This window comes from Cherax quadricarinatus, chromosome 67, assembly GCF_038502225.1.
Source record: "Cherax quadricarinatus isolate ZL_2023a chromosome 67, ASM3850222v1, whole genome shotgun sequence".
Taxonomy (NCBI): Eukaryota; Metazoa; Arthropoda; class Malacostraca; order Decapoda; family Parastacidae; genus Cherax; species Cherax quadricarinatus.
The window spans coordinates 6,635,805-6,661,935 of record NC_091358.1 but is presented as its reverse complement, the minus strand read 5'-3'; the positions used below and the strand labels follow the sequence as shown (position 1 = coordinate 6,661,935).

At 37.9% G+C, this 26,131-nt stretch overlaps 2 protein-coding genes and 1 long non-coding RNA gene across 4 annotated transcripts in view; 2 read left to right on the top strand and 1 right to left on the bottom strand.

Moving 5' to 3' along the window:
- Nucleotides 1–14,567, top strand: part of LOC128699644 (trophoblast glycoprotein) — a 58,706-nt gene extending 44,139 nt beyond the window's left edge. Inside the window, exons 6-7 of one of the 2 annotated variants that reach the window (XM_070099361.1) lie at nt 1,491–1,704; nt 13,801–14,567. In XM_070099361.1, the coding sequence (XP_069955462.1) occupies nt 1,491–1,704; nt 13,801–14,097 (511 nt within the window). In that variant the 3' untranslated portion in view covers nt 14,098–14,567. The remainder of the gene's footprint in view (nt 1–1,490; nt 1,705–13,800) is intronic. The other variant, XM_070099362.1, reaches the window with a different exon arrangement.
- Nucleotides 14,568–17,505: 2,938 nt separating this feature from the next.
- On the top strand, nt 17,506–19,528 carry LOC138854689 (uncharacterized). The gene is made up of 2 exons (XR_011393880.1): nt 17,506–17,633; nt 18,710–19,528. It is a non-coding gene; the product is annotated as an uncharacterized lncRNA (long non-coding RNA).
- Nucleotides 19,529–20,363: 835 nt separating this feature from the next.
- LOC128699645 (astacin) lies at nt 20,364–25,750 on the bottom strand. The gene is made up of 6 exons (XM_053792389.2): nt 25,620–25,750; nt 24,843–24,978; nt 24,593–24,671; nt 24,159–24,279; nt 23,542–23,720; nt 20,364–20,756 (listed from the first exon to the last, which is right to left on the bottom strand). Coding segments are annotated over exons 1-6 (759 nt in total). The 5' UTR covers nt 25,622–25,750; the 3' UTR covers nt 20,364–20,514.
- Between the last annotated feature and the right edge of the window lie 381 nt (nt 25,751–26,131).

The following is a 26,131-nucleotide window of genomic DNA, read 5'->3' as shown; positions in this document are numbered from 1 at the left end:
ATACGAACTAGGTATATTTGAACTTGCCTAATTGGGTTTGCACGACTATTCAGTGAATACAGAGATACATTGCAAGCTTTTATTTTTCACAATAAAATCTTGCTCTGCACCTAACACAGTAAGTGTCAGGGGTCCAAGACTGTTCAGCTGGCTTGCATCATACATAAAGGGGATTACCAATAGATTTCTATCTGTCTTGAAGAGGGAGCTGGACAGACACCTAAAGTCAGTACCTGACCAGCCAGGCTGTGTTTCATATGTTGGATTGCATGTGGCCAGCAGCAGCAGTCTGGTTGACAAGGCCCTGATCCACCCTGAGGCCTGATCATGGACTATGCCGCAGGGGTGTTGACCCATGGAACACCCTCCAGGTAGACTCCATGTATTTTTTTTTTTTTTTTTTTTTTTTTCAACAAGTCGGTCGTCTCCCACCGAGGCAGGGTGACCCAAAAAAAAGAAAGAAAATCCCCAAAAAGAAAATACTTTCATCATCATTCAACACTTTCACCACACTCACACATTATCACTGCTTTTGCAGAGGTGCTCAGAATATAACAGTTTAGAAGCATATACGTATAGAGATACACCCTTGAAGGGGATGGGGGTGTCTTGATGCTGGTGAAGGGCTTTTGTTGCAAGGAATTGGAAGTAACCCTCCCATTCCTAGGGTTAGACCTGCTTATCTCCCATTCCCCAGGTGCTGTATGGCTCTCCCTATGTTTTTAATTCTTCCCCATGGATATTGTAATAATAATAATAATGTTCTTAAGAACTGATCTCCAGTTTCCTGGTCTTGTCTTTTAAGTATTGAAGAGTGATTCCATATTTTACCGTCATATTTACATGTACACCAGCTGTGATGACAGATTGCTTGACTGACTTTCTATGCTGGCAAAGTCCTAGATCTCTCATTGGTTCAATAACTTCACTTCGATTTGAATAACCTCTTTAGGTGCCTTCTTGTTAAACTTTCTAGTTCTTGACATTCAGGATTATGTATCATTGAAGCATAGCTCCCTTCTTTCCTTTATGGACAATATGCTCTAGTTTCTTTTCTTGGTGGGCTTTCTAGTACATACTAGTGGCTTTCATTGTGCCTAACAATGTTTTATTACATGTAAGCTACATTATCCTTGGACAGCATACAAAGAAATAAAAATTTGAATTTGAATATACAGTACCTCTGTACTCTTTGGATTATTACCCACAAGTTGGGTATGGGGGGGGTGCATAATAATACTTAAAATCTTCAAGTTGTCCTTGTGTAACTTTTGATTTTGGGCTCTATGATGCCTTTAGAAGGTTTTATGAAAAGATGGTGTTCCTCTGGAAAAATCTCTTGATTCTCTTTTTTTCTATAATGCTGTTCTCTCCTTTATTTTAGGTGCTTTTTTCTAAGTGGAAATTAGGCAGGCATTTATAACTGAGAAATAACACTAGGGCCATTATAATATGTACAGTGTATATTCTAATATGGTGCTCTTTTCTAGGCTCTCTGACCAGGCCATGGCTGATCTGGATGACTTTATGAAGAGTAAGCCCAGACTTGAAATCAAACTGGATGACAATCCTTTCGTTTGTGACTGCCGCTCAAAGAACTTCATCAACTGGTTAAACACTACGTCTGTCAAAGTAAAAAATTGGGAGAACTACAAATGCGTTGATGGATATCCTAAGTCTAACATTGGAAAAAGGCTGATTGAGGTAAGATATTTAACCCGTAAACGGTCCAAACGTATATATACGTTTTTTCAACATTTGATAGTATGTAAAAAAAGTAGATCATCTTTTTTTTTTTTACATTTGAAAATGTGTAAAAAACTTTGATCTACTTTTTTTTGTTATATTTGAAAATATTTAAAAAAACATAGATCTACTTTTGGAGCACTACGCATGTGAACGTAGATCTGCTTGGACCGTTTACGGGTTAGAGTAAAGAGTTTTTCACGATATTTATATTTGATCATAGTACAGTATTTAGTAAGCACTTCCATAGATTATTTAACCCGTAAACAGTCCAAACGTATATATATGTTCTCTACCATAGTGTCCCAACTTTTTTGAGAAAAAAAATTGTTTTTTTTTTTTTACTAAGAAAAAAGAGCATGGTACCCAGGCATCCCCAGTTATTTTAATATGGCACACAGTGAGTGCACACACTCATTCTCTCATGTCTCGGTGACTCAGGCTTATCGTGGCAATGTTAAATGTATGACAAATAAAACGTATATATACGTTTGGGGCACTAGCGGTAAAAACGTATATATACGTTTGGACCGTTTATGGGTTAAAAATAGTCAGACTGGTACGTCACAAAACAAACAAGGTTTTTATAAGAATGACTTGGAAATGGGCAGTCACAACTGTATATGCTCTGCTACACACTCAAACTACTATATAGTATTACGTATCCTGGTAATCTCTAAATTATTGTTTAATTGGATTTCTACTGTATCTAAGTTCTATATGAAGGGCTGGCCTGCAAACAAGGTAGTGACTCGGAATCTTTAACTCCTTAGTTAAACACAGGTCTGGCTCCTAGGCATTGCATCATGTGTGACATATATGCTCTTGTTGGGGAACTTTATCCCTACACTTGTCATAGTGAGCCTACCCTCTCCACACTTATTCAGAATTGTTATTTGTATTCACTTACTCTTAAGTTTGCTTTGTTATTGCATCTTCTGAAATTAGCAATTTTGTAATAAAACTAATGAAATATTGTATAAATTTGGCCCATCCTAATTATAGTGTTGAAGTGGTTGGTATTTTTGTTTAATAAATGTATGAAAGAAGGGAAGGCACCTAGGGATTGGCAGAGAGCATGTATAGTCCCTTTATATAAAGGGAAGGGGGACAAAATAGATTGTAAAAATTATAGAGGAATAAGTTTACTGAGTATACCAGGAAAAGTGTATGGTAGGGTTATAATTAAAAGAATTAGAGATGTAGGATTGCGGATGAGCAAGGAGGTTTTAGAGTGGGTAGGGGATGTGCAGATCAAGTGTTGACATTGAAGCATATATGTGAACAGTATTTAGATAAAGATAGGGAAGTTTTTATTGCATTTATGGATTTAGAAAAGGCATATGATAGAGTGGATAGCGGAGCAATGTGGCAGATGTTGCAAGTATTTGGAATAGGTGGTAAGTTACTAAATGCTGTAAAGAGTTTTTATGAGGATAGTGAGGCTCAGGTTAGGGTGTGTAGAAGAGAGGGAGACTACTTCCCAGTAAAAATAGGTCTTAGACAAGGATGTGTAATGTCACCATGGTTGTTTAATATATTTATAGATGGGGTTGTAAAAAGTAAATGCTAGGGTGTTTGGGAGAGGGGTGGGATTAAATTATGGGGAATCAAATACAGAATGAGAATTGACACAGTTGCTCTTTGCTGATGATACTGTGCTCATGGGAGATTCTAAAGAAAAATTGCAAAGGTTAGTGGATGAGTTTGGGAGTGTGTAAAGGTAGAAAGTTGAAAGTGAACATAGAAAAAAGTAAGGCGATGAGGGTATCAAATGATTTAGATAAAGAAAAATTGGATATCAAATTGGGGAGGAGTATGGAAGAAGTGAATGTTTTCAGATACTTGGGAGCTGATGTGTCGGCGGATAGATTTATGAAGGACGAGGTTAATCATAGAATTGATGAGGGAAAAAAGGTGAGTGGTGCGTTGAGGTATATGTGGAGACAAAAAACGTTATCTATGGAGACAAAGAAGGGAATATATGAAAGTATAGTAGTACCAACACTTATATGGGTGTGAAACCTTGGGTTGTGAGTGCAGCAGCGAGGAGTCGGTTGGAGGCAGTGGAGATGTCCTGTCTAAGGGCAATGTATGGTGTAAATATTATGCAGAAAATTCGGAGTGTGGAAATCAGGAGAAGGTGTGGAGTTAATAAAAGTATTAGTCAGAGGGCTGAAGAGGGGTTGTTGAGGTGGTTTGGTCATTTAGAGAGAATGGATCAAAGTAGAATGACATGGAGAGCGTATAAATCTGTATGGGAAGGAAGGCGGGGTAGGGGTCATCCTTGAAAAGGTTGGAAGGAAGGGGTAAGGGAGGTGTTGTGGGTGAGGGGCTTGGACTTCCAGCAGGTGTGCATGAGCGTGTTCGATAGGAGTGAATGGAGACGAATGGTATTTGGGACCTGACGATCTGTTGGAGTGTGAGCAGGGTAATATTTAGTGAAGGGATTCAGGGAAACCGGTTATTTTTATATAGCCGGACTTGAGTCCTGGAAATGAGAAGTACAATGCCTGCACTCTAAAGGAGGGGTTCGAGATATTAGCAGTTTGGAGGGATATGTTTTGTATCTTTATTCGTATATGCTTCTAAACTGTTGTGTTCTGAGCACCTCTGCAAAAACAGTGATTATGTGTGAGTGAGGTGAAAGTGTTGAATGATGTTGAAAGTATTTTCTTTTTGGGGATTTTCTCTCTTTTTTGGGTCACCCTGCCTTGGTGGGAGACGGCCGACTTGTTAAAAAAAAAAATAAAAAAAAATAATAATAATAATAATAATAATAATAATAATAATAATAATAATACATTATCAAGTGATTATCATGCATCTTTCTTTCTCTTCACTCTTGAATAAGGATGAAGTATAAGCTCAATAGTCTTATATAATGAACATGCTAGTAAGATGTAAAATAATACTGTATGTGTATAAGGTTGCTTTATTCAAGTTGTGTACAATATATGATATAGGTGTTTGAGTCAAAATTTCTGAGAGATGCCTAGAAGGGAAGAATTAAGTAAATAGACACCACTTGTATGGGGATGCATGGGTCAAGTCTTGGTTTCTGGGCCCACCTCTCTGCTGTCTGCTACTTGGTTTTATTTCTCTCCTCTAACTTCGTTAACCCTATCATATCTACTTTTAAAATTATGTATGGAATCTGCTTCTGCTCTTTCCTGTCTAGGTTATTGCACTTCCTGACCACTTTAAGGGTATAAAGAGTGTGCCAGGGTTCAAGGCTGCAAAAGACTGATGCACAGTAATGCTATGTGCTAACACTGCTGGGCACATGGTAAAGCCAGGCTTTATTTATAAAGCTGCCAACCTCAGAGCACTGAAGGGACACAACAAGAATCTCCTTTTAGTATTCTGGATGCACAATCCAAAAGCAAGGACCACCAACGTCATCTGTACGGACTGGTTTCACCACTGCTTCCTAACAGAATACTCCATTCGACTGAATGTACAGCAATGCATGCAACCATATGACCTGTCTTTGTAATACTCATTTGTGCTTTATAGTTATCTGTTTACAATAATGTTTTATCACTGATTTCATCATTGCTTAGTTAATCTTAAGTTAATTTTAAGCCAGCCCGTAATGCTATGCATTTAAGTGGCTTTCGCATGCTGCTCTTACCTGTATTTTTTTGTACCTCTGTATGTATGCTAAAATTACTAAATAAATAAATAAATAAATAAATAAATGGAGGTACGGGCATACCTACAAGAGAAGGGCCTCCCAAACTAAATCCTCCTGCTTCTTGATAATGCTCCAGGTCACCCACCATCACTGGAGGGAATGTGTGACGATGTTGAGGTTGTGTTCATGCTGCCAAACACAACCTCCCTGATACAACCTCTTGATCAGGGTGTGATAGCTACATTTAAAACTTACTACACATGAAGGTCAATGCATTATTATTATATTTCCCTAAATCATATTTGCGCACCAGACATTCGCAAATTTTCAAGATTCGCCAGGTTCTTGAACCCTTAACCCTCACGAATGTGGAGGGCCTCCTGTATTACCAAACATTACTGTGAGTCAAGTATGTTTTTAACTTTCAGCTATGCCCTCATGTACCTTATTTCTACCTCTAGCAGACTATTCCTGTCCATCCTATCAATTCCTCCTGGTATTTTGTGCATTGTTAACAATTCACCCCTCATCTATCTCTTCTTGAATGTCATCAGGTTTAGCTCCTTTAGCCTTTTCTCATAGTTCATATGCTTTAACTCTGGGACTAGTTTTGTGGCAAGCCTTTGCACTTTTTTCCAGCTTTTTGATATGCTTTATCAGATGTGGGCTCTATACTGGTACTGCATACTCCTAGATGGGCCTGACATGTACATATAGTGTGTCGTAAGGGACTCCTTGTTTGCTGTGGCGGTTATTATGTTGATGTTGGCTTCAGGTGATATGCTCGAAACTGTGCTCACCCTGAGGTACTGTACTTCTCTCTCAGGGAGGTTTGCAGCCTTTGTCTTCCTCTTGGTTTTTGTCATCTTTTTACTCTCCTTGATTTGCTGGGGTTTAATTCTAATAACTACTCATCAGACTAACTCTGTAGCTTATCCAGATCTGTGTGTAATATTTCTTTGTCTGCTCCTGTTTGTATTCTCCACATTAATTTCACATTATCTGCAAACAAAGATACCTCTGAGAATAAAAAGGCACAATACCTTGACTGGAACAGTACACAGATAACCCACACATAGGAGAGAGAAGCTTACGATGACGTTTTGGTCTGACTTGGACCATTAGTGTTAGTGTGACTTTGTAAATGGTCCAAGTCAGACTGAAATGTCGTAAGATTCTCTCTCCTGTATGTGGGTTATTTGTGTATTGCACAACAAACAGTACTGGTCCAAATACTTACCCTTGTGGAACCCCCATTTGTCACACTTTGCCTTTCCAACACCACCTCCAGATTTGATTCTAGTTTCTTGTGCTGTTCTGTATCAAATGCCTTCTTATAATCAAAAGATATACAGTCCACTTTTATTACACTGTCATAAAACTAGTTGATTTGTGAGGCCGGATACACAGTCTGTAAAACCACAAGGAGTGAAACGTAATAAATGTCTCATAATTTACTTTAGTGGCCATTTACTTAACATTTTTTTTTTTTTTTCAACAAGTTGGCCGTCTCCCACCAAGGTAGGGAGACCCAAAAAGAAAGAAAATCCCCAAAAAGAAAGAAAATCCCCAAAAAGAAAATACTTTCATCATTCAACACTTTCACCTCACTCACACATTATCACTGTTTTTGCAGAGGTGCTCAGAACACAACAGTTTAGAAGCATATATGTATAAAGATACACAACATATCCCTCCAAACTGCTAATATCCCAAAACCCTCCTTTAGAGTGCAGGCATTGTACTTCCCATTTCCAGGACTCAAGTCCGGCTATGTAAAAATAACCAGTTTCCCTGAATCCCTTCACTAAATATTACCCTGCTCACACTCCAACAGATCGTGAGGTCCCAAATACCATTCGTCTCCATTCACTCCTATCGAACACGCTCATGCACGCATGCTGGAAGTCCAAGCCCCTCGCCCATAAAACCTCCCTTACCTCTTCCTTCCAACCTTTTCGAGGACGACCCCTACCCCGTCTTCCTTCTCCTACAGATTTAAATGCTCTCCATGTCAGTCTATTTTGATCCATTCTCTCTAAATGACCAAACCACCTCAACAACTCCACACCTTCTCCTAATTTCCACACCGAATTTTCTGCATAATATTTACACCACACATTGCCCTTAGACAGGACATCTCCACTGCCTCCAACCGTCTCCTCGCTGCTGCATTCACAACCCAAGCTTCACACCCATATAAGAGTGTTGGTACTACTATACTTTCATACATTCCCTTCTTTGCCTCCATAGATAACGTTTTTTGACTCCACATATACCTTAACGCACCACTCATCTTTTTTCCCCTCATCAATTCTATGGTTAACCTCATCCTTCATAAATCCATCCGCCGACACGTCAACTCCCAAGTATCTGAAAACATTCACTTCTTCTATACTCCTCCTGCCCAATTTGATATCCAATTTTTCTTTATCTAAATCATTTGATACCCTCATCACCTTACTCTTTTCTATGTTCACTTTCAACTTTCTACCTTTACACACACTCCCAAACTCAACCACTAACCTTTGCAATTTTTCTTTAGAATCTCCCATAAGCACAGTATCATCAGCAAAAAGTAACTGTCAATTCCCATTTTGTATTTGATTCCCCATAATTTAATCCCACCCCTCTCCCAAACACCCTAGCATTTCCTTCTTTTACAACCCCATCTATAAATATATTAAACAACCATGGTGACATTACACATCCTTGTCTAAGACCTACTTTTACTGGGAAGTAGTCTCCCTCTCTTCTACACACCCTAACCTGAGCCTCACTATCCTTATACAAACTCTTTACAGCATTTAATAACTTACCACTATTCCATATGCTTGCAGCATCTGCCACATTGCTCCGCTATCCACTCTATCATATGCCTTTTCTAAATCCATAAATGCAATAAAAACTTCCCTACCTTTATCTAAATACTGTTCACATATATGCTTCAATGTAAACACTTGATCTACACATCCCCTACCCACTCTGAAACCTCCTTGCTCATCCTCAATCCTACATTCTGTCTTACCTCTAATTCTTTCAATTATAACCCTACCATACACTTTTCCTGGTATACTCAGTAAACTTATTCCTCTATAATTTTTACAATCTCTTTTGTCCCCCTTCCCTTTATATAAAGGGACTATACATGCTCTCTGCCAATCCCTAGGTACCTTCCCCTCTTTCATACATTTATTAAACAAAAGTACCAACCACTCCAACACTATATCATCCCCTGCTTTTAACGTTTCTGTCATGATCCCATCAGGTCCAGCTGCTTTACCTCCTTTCATTCTACGTAATGCCTCATGTACCTCCCCCACACTTACATTCTGCTCTTCTTCACTCCTAAAAGATGGTATACCTCCCTGGAAAGTGCATGAAATTACCACCTCCCTTTCTTCCTCAACATTTAAAAGTTCCTCAAAATATTCTCGCCATCCACCTAATACCTCCATCTCCCCATCTACTAACTCTCCTTCTCTGTTTTTAACTGACAAATCTATATGTTCCCTAGGCTTTCTTAACTTGTTTAACTCACTCCAAAATTTTTTCTTATTTTCATTAAAATTTCTTGATAGTACCTCTCCCACTCTATGATCTGCTCTCCTTTTGCACTCTCTCACCACTCTCTTCACCTTTCTTTTACTCTCCATATATTCTGCTCTTCTTATGACACTTCTGCTTTGTAAAAACCTCTCATAAGCTAACTTTTTTTCTCTTGTATCACATCCTTTACTTCATCATTCCACCAATCACTCCACTTTCCTCCTGCCCCCACCCTTCTATAACCACAAACTTCTGCCCCACATTCTAATACTGCATTTTTAAAACTATTCCAAGCCTCTTCAACCCCCCCACTACTCATCTTTGCACTAGCCCACCTTTATGCCAATAGTCGCTTATATCTCACCCGAACTTCCTCCTCCATTAGTTTATACACTTTCACCTCCCTCTTACTTGTTGTTGTCACCTTTCGCTTGTCCCATCTACCTCTTACTCTAACTGTAGCTACAACTAAATAGTGATCCGATATATCAGTTGCCTCTCTATAAACATGTACATCCTGGAGCCTACCCATCAACCTTTTATCCACCAATATATAATCTAACAAACTACTTTCATTACGTGCTACATCATTTACCTGGAGTTTACCTGGAGAGAGTTCCAGGGGTCAACGCAACCGCGGCCAGGTCTGTGACCAAGCCTCCTGGTGGATCGGAGCCAGATCAACCAGGCTGTTACTGTTGGCTGCACGCACACCAACGTACGCGCCACAGCCCGGCTGGTCAGGAACCGACTTTAGGTACTTGTCCAGTGCCAGCTTGAAGACTGCCAGGGGTCTGTTGGTAATCCCCCTTATGTATGCTGGGAGGCAGTTGAACAGTCTCGGGCCCATGACACTTATTGCATGGTCTCTTAACGTGCTAGTGACACCCCTGCTTTTCATTGGGGGGATGTTGCATTGTCTGCTAAGTCTTTTGCTTTTGTAGTGAGTGATTTTCGTGTGCAAGTTCGGTACTAGTCCCTCTAGGATTTTCCAGGTGTATATAATCATGTATCTCTCCCGCCTGCGTTCCAGGGAATACAGGTTCAGGAACCTCAAGCGCTCCCAGTAATTGAGGTGTTTTATCTCTGTTATGTGCTCCGTGAAGGTTCTCTGTACATTTTCTAAGTCAGCAATTTCACCTGCCTTGAAAGGTGCTGTTATTGTGCAGCAATATTCCAGCCTAGATAGAACAAGTGACCTGAAGAGTGTCATCATGGGCTTGGCCTCCCTAGTTTTGAAGGTTCTCATTATCCATCCTGTCATTTTTCTAGCAGATGCGATTGATACAATGTTATGGTCCTTGAAGGTGAGATCCTCCGACATGATCACTCCCAGGTCTTTGACGTTGGTGTTTCGCTCTATTTTGTGGCCAGAATTTGTTTTGTACTCTGATGAAGATTTAATTTCCTCGTGTTTACCATATCTGAGTAATTGAAATTTCTCATCGTTAAACTTCATATTGTTTTCTGCAGCCCACTGAAAGATTTGGTTGATGTCCGCCTGGAGCCTTGCAGTGTCTGCAATGGAAGACACTGTCATGCAGATTCGGGTGTCATCTGCAAAGGAAGACACGGTGCTGTGGCTGGCATCCTTGTCTATGTCAGATATGAAGATGACGAACAAGATGGGAGCAAGTACTGTGCCTTGTGGAACAGAGCTTTTCACCGTAGCTGCCTCGGACTTTACTCTGTTGACTACTACTCTCTGTGTTCTGCTAGTGAGGAAATTATAGATCCATCTACCAACTTTTCCCGTTATTCCTTTAGCACGCATTTTGTGCGCTATTACGCCATGGTCACACTTGTCGAAGGCTTTTGCAAAGTCTGTATATATTATATCTGCATTCTTTTTGTCTTCTAGTGCATTTAGGACCTTGTCGTAGTGATCCAATAGTTGAGACAGACAGGAGCGACCTGTTCTAAACCCATGTTGCCCTGGGTTGTGTAACTGATGGGTTTCTAGATGGGTGGTGATCTTGCTTCTTAGGACCCTTTCAAAGATTTTTATGATATGGGATGTTAGTGCTATCAGTCTGTAGTTCTTTGCTGTTGCTTTACTGCCCCCTTTGTGGAGTGTGGCTATGTCTTTTGTTTTTAGTAACTGTGGGACAACCCCCGTGTCCATGCTCCCTTTCCATAGGATGGTAAAAGCTCGTGATAGGGGCTTCTTGCAGTTCTTGATGAACACGGAGTTCCATGAGTCTGGCCCTGGGGCAGAATGCATGGGTGTGTCATTTATCGCCTGTTCGAAGCCATTTGGCATCAGGATAACATCAGATAGGCTTGTGTTAACCAAATTCTGTGGCTCTCTCATAAAAAATTAATTTTGATCTTCGACTCTCAGTCTGGTTAGCGGCTTGCTAAAAACTGAGAGATATTGGGACTTGAGTAGCTCACTCATTTCCTTGCTGTCATCTGTGTAGGACCTATCTTGTTTAAGTAGGGGCGCAATACTGGACGTTGTTCTCAACTTTGATTTGGCATAGGAGAAGAAATACTTTGGGTTTCTTTCGATTTCATTTATGGCTTTTAGTTCTTCCCGCGATTCCTGACTCCTATAAGATTCCTTTAGCTTAAGTTCGATGCTTGCTATTTCTCTGACCAGTGTCTCCCTACGCCTTTCAGATATATTGACCTCTTTTAGCCGCTCTGTTATTCTTTTCCATCGCCTGTAAAGGGAGCGCCTGTCCCTTTCTATTTTACATCTACTCCTCCTTTTTCTTAGAGGAATAAGCCTTGTGCATACATTGAGTGCCATCGAGTTAATCTGTTCAAGGCATAAGTTGGGGTCTGTGTTGCTTAGTATATCTTCCCAGCTTATATCAGTTAGGATTTGGTTTACTTGGTCCCACTTTATGTTTTTGTTATTGAAGTTGAATTTGGTGAATGCTCCCTCGTGACTAATCTCATTATGTCGGTCTGGGGCTCCGCGCATACATGTCTGAACCTCAATTATGTTGTGATCTGAGTATATTGTTTTTGATATGGTGACATTTCTTATCAGATCATCATTGTTAGTGAAGATGAGGTCTAGTGTATTCTCCAGTCTAGTAGGCTCTATTATTTGCTGGTTTAAATTGAATTTTGTGCAGAGATTTGAAAGCTCGTGTGAGTGTGAGTTTTCATCAGAGCTGCCTCCTGGTGTTATTACTGCAACAATATTATTTGCTATATTCCTCCATTTTAGGTGCCTTAAGTTGAAATCCCCCAGGAGCAAGATGTTGGGTGCAGGAGCTGGCAGATTTTCCAGACAGTGGTCAATTTTTAACAGCTGTTCCTGGAATTGCTGGGATGTTACATCCGGAGGCTTGTAGACTACCACAATGACTAGGTTTTGGTTCTCGATCTTTACTGCTAAAACTTCCACTACATCATTTGAGGCATTCAGCAGTTCTGTGCAAACAAGTGACTCTGCAATGTACCTTGTATATATTATATACTTATTACCAAATCTCTTTCTACACATAGCTCAATTAAAGGCTCCCCATTTACATTTACCCCTGGCACCCCAAATTTACCTACTACTCGCTCCCTAACATTTTTACCCATTTTAGCATTGAAATCCCCAACCACAAGTGCAGTACTCTCACACTTGGTTCAAAACTCCCCACACATTCACTCAACATTTCCCAAAATCTCTCTCCTCATCTACACCTCTCTCTTTTCCAGGTGCATATACACTTGCTATAACCCACTTTTCACATCCAACCTTTAGTTTACTCCACATAATCCTTGAATTAATACATTTATAGTCCCTCTTTTCCTGCCATAGCTTATCCTTCAATATTATTGCTACTCCTTCTTTAACTCTAACTCTATTTGAAACCCCTGACCTAATCCCATTTATTCCTCTCCACTGAAACTCTCCCACCTCCTTCAGCTTTGTTTCACTTAAAGCCAGGACATCCAGCTTCTTCTCATTCATAACATCCACAATCATCTCTTTCTTATCATTTGCACAACATCCATGCACATTCAGACTTCCCACTTTGACAATTTTCTTCTTCTTATTCTTTTTAGTAATCTTTACAGGAAAAGGGGTTACTAGCCCATTGTTCCCGGCATTTTAGTTGACTTTTACAACACGCATGGCTTACGGAGGAAAGATTCTTATTCCACTTCCCCATGGATATAAAAGGAAAAGTAATAAGACCAAGAACTATTAAGAGAAAATCAAAGAAAACTCAGATGAGTGTGTATAAATAAACGTGTACATGTATGTGTAGTGTGACCTAAGTGTAAGTAGAAGTAGCAAGACATACCTGTAATCTTGCATATTTATGAGACAGACAAAAGACACCAGCATATTACTGGTAATTTTATCAATGTTTATTTTGAGGAGGATGGAAGATGTGCGTGTGAGTGGAAGAGGCGGGGAGGATAGGAGGGGAGGGAGATGGTGAGTATCTGTATTTATATTTTAAGACTCAAATTCAAATTCAGATTTTTATTTCTTTTTATGCTGTACAAAGCTAATGTAGTTTACATGTAATAAAACATTGTTAGGACCAAAAGAAAGCCACTAGTATGCAAATGAATTTCAGACAAAATTTTTTAATTGTATTGTGATAGAAAACTAGGGAAACTTCACATGATTGCCCATTGTAACAAAACCCTTCATAACAACCCACAAACTTCACATGATTGCCCAATGTAACAAAACCCTTCATAACAACCCACAAACTGGGTTAACTGTGAATGTTTCCTCACTGATATTATGACTTTTATTCTTCTTGATGAAGCCACATCTACTTTGAGTCTAGCACTGTACAATATTTAGATCATGAATGAAATTTTGACTTGTAAAAATATTGACAAGGATAAATAGGATATTGTAGTGTATTTATGTGAAACTTTTTTCACAGGTACATGAGTTGGGTTGTCCAGAAAGCAGCAGAAGAGCAAAGAGTGGCAGCAAAAGTAGTTTCCATGATGATCACTTTGAAAATGATGGTCATCATCATTACTTTGGGTATTCATCAGCTACTATTGGTGCTATGGCATTTATGTTAATATTCACATCATCAATGTTGTTAGCTGTTGCATATTTTCACCGGCAAAAGATTAAGGAGCTAGTCATTCCTTACTGGGATTTTGCTACCAGAAAGATTGGATATGCTGGCATTTCTAATGATGAAACTCCACAGGAAGTAAGTGTTTAATATGACTTAATCACAAGAATTTTCTTTCAATTTATGCAGGTAATTAGAAGTCATATGGTGTGTTTAACCATTTGTGTTCAGTGTATTAATTGGAATTCAAATCAGTGGTCTTGAATTACCAGCCTGTCTTCTTAGCCCACTGCACCACAGAGGGGTAATAATGTTTTCATCAACCTTATGGTGAAATGTTGATTCCAGACCATGGGTTTTAATGCTGATCACTTTATTGAGTTTTTACATTTGTTCATTAAGATTTAGCAGAAACTTTGTGTTCTTAGCTTTACTAAGATTGTGTTGATCACCTATCTAAATTTAACAGTTGGAGAAAGGGTGTTTACAGTAAATCATATTCTTTGATGGTGGCAAATTTCCAAAGAGGAGCATTTTTATGTACCTTATCTTTGATATTATAGAGAAATGATCCAATTTATTAAAATGTTTATGTCATCATATATTTATTCTATGCAAAATTGCAAAAAATAACAGTTCATATATCAAAGCTTTTGAGAGAAGTTGGTGCCTTGTATTCAGTTCAAACCACTGCCACTACTATTACAGTTCTTGAACACAAAGTTCAGTCAGTATTTATATTATTTAACTCACCATAAGCATACATAAGGGGGATTACCAATAGATCCCTGGCTATCTTCAAGAGGGAGCTGGACAGGCACCTAAAGTCAGTACCTGACTTTCCGGGCTGTGCCTCATATGTTGGATTGTGTGCAGCAAGCAGTAACAGCCTGGTTAATCAGGCCCTGATTCACTGAGAGGGCTGGTCATGGACCGGGCTGCAGGGGTGTCGACCCACGGAACACATTCCGGGTACAGAAGTGTCAGAAGCAGGGGTTAGGGTGTCACAGTAATGGTGGTACTATATTTTCATGGTTCTAACATTTTAATAATGACACTATGTAATTTAACAGTGCTTTACATAATATTGTAGGTGATAGTGATGACTGAGTTATGTATGTGTGAAACAGTTATATTTGTGTTATTGAATGACTTTACTAGAGCAATACTGCAAAGCACAAATTTGCACTTTTCTAGAGTTTTAGACATGAAAATTAGGTATGCTTAATTTTGGTTAGTTTGAGGGTTTTTTTTGATATTGGGAAAAAAATTGTGTGAGTTGTGAGACAAACATTTATTTGTGAGCCTAGATGTTGGACACTTAACTGCTTACCTAACTTATTATAGATCAAACAGTGTAATGACTGTACAATAGTTGCTGTGCATGATGGAGCTATTTACAGTTTGTTCTCTTTTTATTTCATTTAATAGTCCATTATTAATTAACTGCATTTTATAGAGTTTCTCTCTTTTATCAACGAATAGTTAAACAGAGGGGAAAATAAGATAGAATTTTTATTAATTTTGTTATGGTAGTTAGTGGGATTTATAGTTCAGTTTATATTGTATATACTGTGATATGGTAGAGAAATTTCTTTCTTTCATAACTAATTTATGCTCAGTACTGTAATGAAAATTTAAATTCTTTGTTAAAACTCGGTCTTTTTTTGTTCTTATTTAGAAAATTTTATTGTTTAAAATATTCCCTTGCTTGGAAAAGTAGAATTGGAGAGACTTTTATAATTTTGGAATATTTGCTGTTATTTATCAAAAAATTATATTTTCATACAATATTCTCCATATAAAATTATGGGAAACATTTTTTGAAAAACTAAATTATTATAGATTTTTGCAATTAAAATTAAGAATTTTCATAGAAATTGGGATGTATGTTTCACAGTTTTGGGGATCATTCATAAGTAAAAAATTTATTTTCCATGTTTGGGAGGATTCCATATATGGGTACTGTACTGTATTCTGAATGTGAGAACAATTACCATGGGGCATTTTTGACATTTACAAAACCATACTTAACCCTTAAACTGTCCAAACGTAGATCTACGTTCACTCGCGTGGCGCTCCAAATATTTTGAAAACTAAAAAAAATGTTTTTTTCTTTTAAAATAAAGAGCACATTTTTCTACATGTTATAGGATTAAAAAAAAAATTTAGGGTCAGTACTTACCAAGATATAAGACCGTGAAGTTGGCTCTGGATTCTCACCTGTCGGCAACATTGACTCCTACTTACAGAAATATTGCCAATATACCTTTTTTTTTTTCGTTTTTATTTTAATTTATATATTTTTATGCTCTGATAATTACAATTCATAATAGTTCTTGTAATTTCATAACCAGTCTTTGTTCTGACACTAATATTAGGTACTGAAATAGTGCTTAAATAGTCACAATCACAGTGACAGGTGAATATTTACACCTGCCTGGGTTATTTACTATTGTCTAGAAATATATACAAAGTATTTATAGGTCCCGGCAATGTTTTAGATACTCGGGCATATACCTTGAAGCATGTTGCTATGAAAGGCATCCCTATACTGTTGACAGCTCAGTGACATTTGATAAATGCTCTCTGCTCCAGCTAACCCTCGCTGTATTTGTTATCACTGTTACACACAAACATGTCTTGTCTCTGTCTATTTATCTGTCTGTCTATCTGTCTATCTATCTGTCTGTCTATCTGTTTGTCTGTCTGCCTGTCTATCTATCTGTATCTGTCTCTCTGCCTGCCTGTCTATCTGTCTCTGCTTATCTGTCTTTCTGTCTGCCTGGAGTATATGTATATCACACTCCTTGAAGAATCGTGTTATGACATCTCTTATCAGCTTGGTGACATTTGATAAATGGGTGCTCAGGGGAACCCTGGCTTTATTTGTTTTCACTGATACACACAAACATGTTTCTGTTTATCTGTCTGTCTCTCTGTCTATCTGTCTATCTGTCTGTTTACCCTTGCCTGGAATTTTTGGAATATCCTAGGTAATTTACACTATGTATAATAACTGTACTTATGTGTACATGTGAGACAGAGATATAGATAGACAGATATATAGATAGACAGAGATATAGATAGACAGAGATATATACAGATAGATATATAGACAGATGGAGATATAGACAGAGAGACAGCCAGAGACAGCCAAAGCAAGCCAGCCGGCCAACCTGCCGAATACGTAAGAACATAAAAAAAAAAGAACACTGCAGCAGGCCTACTGGCTCATGCAAGGCAGGTACATGTCACCCTTTCCCCCTGGCTTAGACCAATGACCCACCTAGTCAGGTTACATCTACTGAAGTAAGGAGCATGACATTAGACCTAGTAGCACAAGCTAGTCAGGTCCAACTCACACCCACCCACATTCACTCATGTATTTATCTAACCTATTTTTACTTTCTTCTTAAAATAGGAGTGTTAATGTGACATGGCATCAGTGAATCCCTGGTGTTTCCCATGCTATATGCTCTAGCTGGCGCTCAATTGAACTGGTGCTCCCACAAGGTACTAAGTGCCCCCAGATTTTTTTAATAGTATGCACACTGAGTGCACAGACCCATTCTTTCATGTCTAGGTGACTTGAGCCTATTGTGCCAAATTTGAAGGAATGAAAAATAAAACGTTGATCTACATTTGGAGCGCTACGCGTGCAAATGTAGATCTACGTTTGGACAGTTTAACCCTTTGAGGGTTTTCGTCGTACTAGTACGTCTTATGCGTAGGGGTTTTTGACGTACTAGTACTCATAAATTCTAGCGACCTCAAATCTAGTGGGAGAAAGCTGGTAGGCCTTCATATGAAAGAATGGGTCTATGTGGTCAGTGTGCACAGTCTAAAAAAAATCCTGCAGCACACGGTGCATAATGAGAAAAAAAAAACTTTTTCCATTTTTTTTTAATAAATCAGTGACTTTGCAGTGTATTTTCGTATAGTATTTATTGTTGTATTCTAGTTTTCTTGGTCTCATTTTATAGAATGGAAGACATATTACTGAAATTGAGATGATTTTGACTGGTTTTACAATGAAAGGTGCCTTGAAATTGAGCTCAAAGTAGCAGAAATGTTCGATTTTTACCAAACTTCAAAAGTAAACAAATCGTGCCAAGCGTGCAATACACGTCAACTGGTGAGTCTAATATTCTTTCACAAGTGCACCAATAATATTTATACCATTTTTTACACTAATGCAGTAGTCTGCATAACAGTAAATCTTATATTTTTTGTGAGAATAAAAATTCAAAGTGGAAAGCAAAAGAATATAAGAGGGGCCTTGAGACGTGACTAATGACTAGAGGAAATGTCATTTTAGTGCCAGGAATGTCTTTCTTGTTTATTCTGGACCCTATTCCGAAATTGGCATCTTTTGAAATTTGTGTGAAATTGGCAAAATTGCTAAATTCTGACCACTGTACTGGATAGTTGAATTTATAAATGGGTGGTTTCTTGCACCCATTCGATAGAAAAAATGGAGTTCTAGCGAAATATTCATGTTTTTTGTCGACTAGTACAGTGAAATTGGCCGAAAATGGGGCTCAAAGTGGGCAAAATCGCCGATCCGTAAACATCGCCGAGACCGCTAACTTTGCGAGAGCATAATTCCGTAAGTTTTCTATCAAATTTCAAACTTTTGGTGTCGTTATGATCGGGAAAAGATTCTCTATCTTTTCATAAGAGAAAATAATTTTTTTTTTTTTTTAAATTTGGCCGACCCTGAGAACGAGTTTCGGAGAGGGCCTGTCGACCCTCAAAGGGTTAAGGGTTAAAAAAAAAAATCGATAGGATACATGCTTATGGTTGTGTTTCATAGTTTTAAAGTATAATTAAACTAAGTACATTTATATTTTTCACCAAACCTTACAACGGAGCTTGTACGGTATGTGGATACTGGTGAAGTATTTTTGATCTGAGAAATTGGATTATTATTATTATAATCATAAACAATCACCCTGCTTCAGTGGGAAATGGCCGACGTGTTTAAAAAAAAAAAAAAAAAAGCACTGATCCCATAAGGGTCATCTGAGAAAGTGGAGGTTACCTCACCTTCCTCGGGACAACCCTGATTGTTTTCCATTCTGCAGGTGCTGTATGACCCCTTTGGTTTTAGCGATTTCCAGTGAAAATACGTAATAGTAACAATAATACAGTACTATACTACTACTAATAATAACAATAATGAAATATATTTTTTGTATAGCAAATTATAGTACTGTGCTTCTTGACACTTATTTGTTTTAAAATATAATACAGTGTATATTACATTTATTGTAATTTACACAGCACTGTATGTTCACTCTTCCAATATTTGTTTTGTGAACAATTATAAAATTTCCACCTTGCCTACAACTAAAGTTTCACTTATATGAAGAGGAATTTTGTGAGGGTATAGGTGTGCTAACTAATTATACTTTGTTATAGTACTAATGGTAATTTTTTTTGTAAAAAAATTAAATGTGAAAAATACTAATCTTATTTTTTGAGTATCACCACTTAGATTTGTGGAGATTTTGAATTGTCTCCTACATTGGCCTGTAACTGAGGAGCAAAAAAATACAGAGTTTTACTATTTTCCCTGAATCTTTAATTCTGGAATTATCATAATAATACTTGAATCTTTAATTCTGGAATTATCATAATAATACTTGAATCTTTAATTCTGGAATTATCATAATAATACTTGAATCTTTAATTCTGGAATTATCATAATAATGCCTGAATCTTTAATTCTGGAATTATAATAATAGTCTAAATTTACCAGTCATGCTATAAATGAAAATGTATGTCTGGCTGGAAATAAAAAGATAGTGGAGGTGGCCTTTTAAAGGAAATGCCTTGATGCTGGTGAAGAATTCTTGATCTGGTTGCTAGAATTAGGCTTTCACTTCATTGTGCATCAGTCTGTTCTACTAACTTGCAACTTTGGGTATTGCATTATATTAACTTTAGACAGGTTTTATAGACAGAAAATCCCTATAAAACCAATATTCAGACTTCACTGTCACTGTTGCATTTTTTTTTTAAGAACTGGAGTTATATTAAAAAAAAACTGAAAGCATTAGTCTAGTAGCCTAGTTTAGTAGCTTTATTATGCATCTATATACTCATCTTGTGAGTGGTAGTCAAATATTATAAAGGCATATAATGGGCCTATGGACCGGGCTTCAAAGGTAACTAGCCTTGATTGAGAGGTAACTAGCCTTGAATGGGAAGTAACTAACCTTAGCTATCAAAGTTTTGATAGCTAAGTAATTTACAGTGATAGTGAACTATTCACAAATTAATGATCTGGTAACAATTGTAATGAGTTGTTTATACAGACATGAATTAAATTACTGTAACTTATATGGAGTTATGAGTTATTTATAATACCCATCATTTTAGTAAGGTTTGCATGAATATAGACAAGCTTAAGTAATAATACTTTATTTGCAGTAGGCAAAGTCAGTATTTTATCAGAATGTCTTGTAATATGCCACTGTGGATAAAATGCTTTGACATTTCTTAAACATATGCTTAAGAGAATGGGTTGTATGCATGTGGACCTCAGTTATGAGATCTCTATTTCCTTAGGCTGCATTCATTTGTATAAAGGTTATTGATCTGGTTAGCATCAGTTTGGAGCATATGAGCCTTATCATAAGGATCAGTGAGATCAATGCCATCTTGCAGGGCTACAATGGTCTCCAAGACTCCCCACTGTATGGAGAAGGAATACTTGCCATAGTGCATTATGCTGTAGTACTGGTAATCTTCGCCAACGTAGCGGGAGTATGTATCAATGTCGAAGGCATACGTGTATGCTGCATAATTATTCACATCAGTAACGTTTTGTAAAAATTAATAATACAGTGGTAATAAATTGATAATTAATGTTATACAGTACTGACACATTGATGGATTAGACACTTGTGCAAAACTTGGATATCTATTATGATCAGTGGCGGCTCGTCAAAAAATAGAATGGGGGGACTGTGTGACTGAAAGCCTCATAGAACAGCATAATAAATGGTGTGTGCTGCATTGAATGCAGCTCCTCGCTGCCAGATGTAATGCCAGTAATACCTATACTATCATACCGCATCAGACTTCAATTTTTAATAATTTTTTATCTCGTTTCAGCAAAAAGATAAAAAATTTACTTATAAATTCATTGAAAACAATATACAACAGATTTTTCCTGTAATGTATTTGTCATTTGCAAATTATTTTAGCATAAAGTTGATGAAATCATACTTCTGGCAGAGAGCATCTGGGGAAGACTGCAGCTCTGCAGCTCCTATGGACAAGCCACCACTGATTATGATGATGTTTTGCCAACCAGTTGCTTTTTCACTTCAATACAGAGCTTATTAAATGGAGATGCTTTCAGGACTGAGGGACTGATTACCTACCTCATCTACTGTCTCCATTTAATAAGCTTGTTTGAATTGAAATATCCACTGGTTGGGAAAAAATCTTCAAAATAAAGATACCCAAGTGTTGCACATATGTCTAATTCATCAATACATGACAAATAAAAATCATAGTACCATGGACAAAACAATTAACAACTAAACCATAAATTGGAGGTGAAAGTGGACAATGTTTTGATCTGTCCTGTACTGATAATAGTCCAGCCCAGACTAACACAGGAGGGCCCTGTTCAAACAGCTCTTAAGTTTTGTGACCCCAAATGATCAGCAAAACTCACCAGCAGGTGGAAGGAGCCATTTTTTCATTATCGAATGCATCTAAATGCCTAATAATGTGTTTACATTATCATAAGTTAAGTGCTCAATACAACTAGGCATAAAAAATGATAGAGTAAAATAAATACACTGTACATACAATACTTACCTTAAAATGTGGTTCTGGTCATCCTTCCCTTATGCAGCTGTTGTATGAAAATGGTGATAATGGCAGAAATGTGACAGTGGTTCAGTTAAAAGCCAACGAAAACATGGAACACTAAAAAGAAGGAGCTGTTTACATGGGGCCCTCCTGTATTTCATCTGGTTTTATTTCTATTTTGTGGATTGTAAATTTATATTTCAGTATTCATAGCTGAAGATGAGCCTTTTGTTTTAAAACCTGGTAGAGCAAATAGAAATAGTTACCCAAATTCTTAGATAGCTTAGGTAAGTTTTTGCTGTTCTTGTATAATATTACATACATAAATTTTAGTAAAGGTTTGTTGCCAGTTACTTTTGGTACTCTAAGGTGTGTGGTATGAGCTTTGGGCAGATGCACGCTGCTGAGGCCAGAAGTCAGTTCTGGCCTTACACTACCAAAAATGTTCACAAATTTAGTTACAGTTTGTGTATTACCTAGGGGTATAGGTGAATCTCAATACGATCCTATAATTTTATGGCAATATAATATTATGGGGAATCAAATTCAAAATGGGAATTGACACAGTTACTTTTTGCTGATGATACTGTGCTTATGGGAGATTCTAAAGAAAAATTGCAAAGGTTAGTGGATGAGTTTGGGAATGTGTGTAAAGGTAGAAAGTTGAAAGTGAACATAGAAAAGAGTAAGGTGATGAGGGTGTCAAATGATTTAGATAAAGAAAAATTGGATATCAAATTGGGGAGGAGGAGTATGGAAGAAGTGAATGTTTTCAGATACTTGGGAGTTGACGTGTCGGCGGATGGATTTATGAAGGATGAGGTTAATCATAGAATTGATGAGGGAAAAAAGGTGAGTGGTGCGTTGAGGTATATGTGGAGTCAAAAAACGTTATCTATGGAGGCAAAGAAGGGAATGTATGAAAGTATAGTAGTACCAACACTCTTATATGGGTGTGAAGCTTGGGTGGTAAATGCAGCAGCGAGGAGACGGTTGGAGGCAGTGGAGATGTCCTGTTTAAGGGCAATGTGTGGTGTAAATATTATGCAGAAAATTCGGAGTGTGGAAATTAGGAGAAGGTGTGGAGTTAATAAAAGTATTAGTCAGAGGGCAGAAGAGGGGTTGTTGAGGTGGTTTGGTCATTTAGAGAGAATGGATCAAAGTAGAATGACATGGAAAGCATATAAATCTATAGGGGAAGGGAGGAGGGGTAGGGGTCGTCCTCGAAAGGGTTGGAGAGAGGGGGTAAAGGAGGTTTTGTGGGTAAGGGGCTTGGACTTCCAGCAAGCGTGCGTGAGCGTGTTAGATAGGAGTGAATGGAGACGAATGGTACTTGGGACCTGACGATCTGTTGGAGTGTGAGCAGGGTAATATTTAGTGAAGGGATTCAGGGAAACCGGTTATTTTCATATAGTCGGACTTGAGTCCTGGAAATGGGAAGTACAATGCCTGCACTTTAAAGGAGTGGTTTGGGATATTGGCAGTTTGGAGGGATATGTTGTGTATCTTTATACGTATATGCTTCTAAACTGTTGTATTCTGAGCACCTCTGCAAAAGCAGTGATAATGTGTGAGTGTGGTGAAAGTGTTGAATGATGATGAAAGTATTTTCTTTTTGGGGATTTTCTTTCTTTTTTGGGTCACCCTGCCTCGGTGGGAGACGGCCGACTTGTTGAAAAAAAAAAAAAAAAAAAAAAAAAAAATATTTCACTTATATTCATGTACAGTGTTATCCTCAATAGGTAAAATACTTACAAGGCTCGACATTTTCATAATTGATGTGGACGTAAGAGTCACGGTCCATACGAGTGTGCTCATGGTAGAAGCCGATTGAATGCATCAACTCATGGATAATAGTACCATGGTAAATGCAACCACTGCTTTGCAGGGACACTTGCTGCATTCCACCCAAACGACCGACATATGACCAACATCTGTTAGAAAGTTAAAGTATATGTTTTTTGAAATCTCACCGGAGCTATATTTTATGAAATATTAAAATCTGATTGCCTCCTGTTCTCCAGGAACTGCCTGGCCCTTCAAGGGTTTAACACTGCCTCATGAATATATAATAATAACAATAATAATAATGCCTCCCAGCATACATAAGGTGTATTACCAATAGATCAAGAAGACACTGAATAGGTATCTAAAGTCAGTACCTGACCAGCTGGGCTGTGGGTTGTACATCAGTTTGCATGCAGCCAGCAGTAACAGCCTGGTTGATTAGGTTCTGATCCACTGTGAGGCCTGGTCACAGACTAGGCTGTGGGGGCATTGACCCCCAAAACCTTATCCAGGTATACTCCAGGTAATAATAATAATCAAATTGATGAAAAATGTATATGCCAGTTAAAAGTCTGACTGCTCACCCTGAGCCACTGGTGAAAATTTCAATATAGTCGGCTTCGGTGGTTCTGGGCAAAAAACGGATGCAAGTCATCTCTTCAAGTTCTTGCATCCCACTAATGATTGCTGCTTGCTCTTCATTGGCTGAGGATTAAGAAATTGGTGATGCAATGCTGTCTGGTCACAGACCGGGCCGCGGGGGCGTTGACCCCCGGAACTCTCTCCAGGTAAACTCCAGGTAATACCTTATTGACAACATTGATTGTTGACAAAATTTTGCCAGATAAAAGTGCTAAAAGGTTAGCCTGCATAAAACAATGAGAAAATTTATATTTACATTGAAATGCTGATACTATTCAAGATTATGTCTTTTTAGATAAGTTTATTTCTAGAATTATAGCATATGGACAGATATCTAAGTATTGAAGGGAAGCATTTTCTACCTGATGATACTTACTAACATCATCTGCCAGGGTGTATGGGATGACACCACCTGGCCAAAGATATTCATCTCCTAGGATGGCTGAGCCTACCCTCTGAATAAGTAGAAGTGCAATGATTACTATTTACAATTACTGTACTGTATAATGAAAAGTTGTATTTTATGTAGTGTAGAAACATGTTGCTAGAAATTACTTAAGATAGACAAAAATAATATCAGTGGAATGATGTATAACTCAAAGTATAATCTCAAGAGTGTGGGGTACCCCTGGCTGGTGTGTTTCATGACGCTTGATGTCTCCTTCCAGCATGCCAGGGTTGAAGTAGAGTGCCCGAGCAGCCTCGGGTATAATGGGCGATGCTGCCGCCACTCCCAATACTGCTAGAAATATTGCCCACAGCCTGCAATAATATTGTCTTCATTAAATCAAAACTGGAAAGTTTCTCACAGTCTGTAACACCATCACGCATACTCAAAATACATATTAAGACCACTACTATTAGTACTACTACTACCATTACTACTACTATTACTGCTACTATTACTACTAATGTTACTACTACTATTACTACTACTGTTACCACTACTGTTACTACTACTGCTACTGTTACTACTACTGCTACTGTTACTACTACTGCTACTGTTACTACTACTGCTACTGTTACTACTACTGCTACTGTTACTACTACTGCTACTGTTACTACTACTGCTACTGTTACTACTACTGCTACTACTACTGCTACTGTTGCTACTACTGTTACTACTACTGCTACTGTTACTACTATTGCTACTGTTACTACTACTGCTACTGTTACTACTACTGCTACTGTTACTACTACTACTACTACTACTACTACTACTACTACTACTACTACTACTACTACTACTACTACTACTACTACTACTACTATTACTACTATTACTACAACTACTACTATTACTACTACTACTACTACTACTACTACTACTACTACTACTACTACTACTACTACTAGTACTACTACTACTAGAAACAACTAAGAACAGTGTATCATCCACTTACATGATGAAGGACTCCAGAGTGAGCTGAGGATGTAACCCACACTATATATATACACAAATGATATCACAAATTCCCACATGGAACCCTCCCCCACATATCCACATATATAACCCTTTACACCTGTTTCTACATTGTAGGTTCTCAGGGTGAACCTTGAACCACTCTAGGCTAATAAGAATTTCATTATTCCCAATGCACTTTTAATTACGAAATTGATCTTATTACATGTATTTTTTAGTTCAAATCAAATCAAATCAAATTTTATTTCTTTGCAAATAGTACATTCAGATTATGTATTAACAATAATGAGTTGCAGTGCAAAGAGAGCCTCTAACATGCCTAGGCATTATGGGCAGACTTACTGACTACTTATTACTAAAGAAATTTATCATAGTTTAAGTTGTACAATAGTTCTATTAATTATAAATAATGGATTGGTCATGATGGAACAGTGTTGTTCCATCATGGCCAATAAGTCCTTTACTGGAGATGCTGTCCTGGGAGACAGTAAT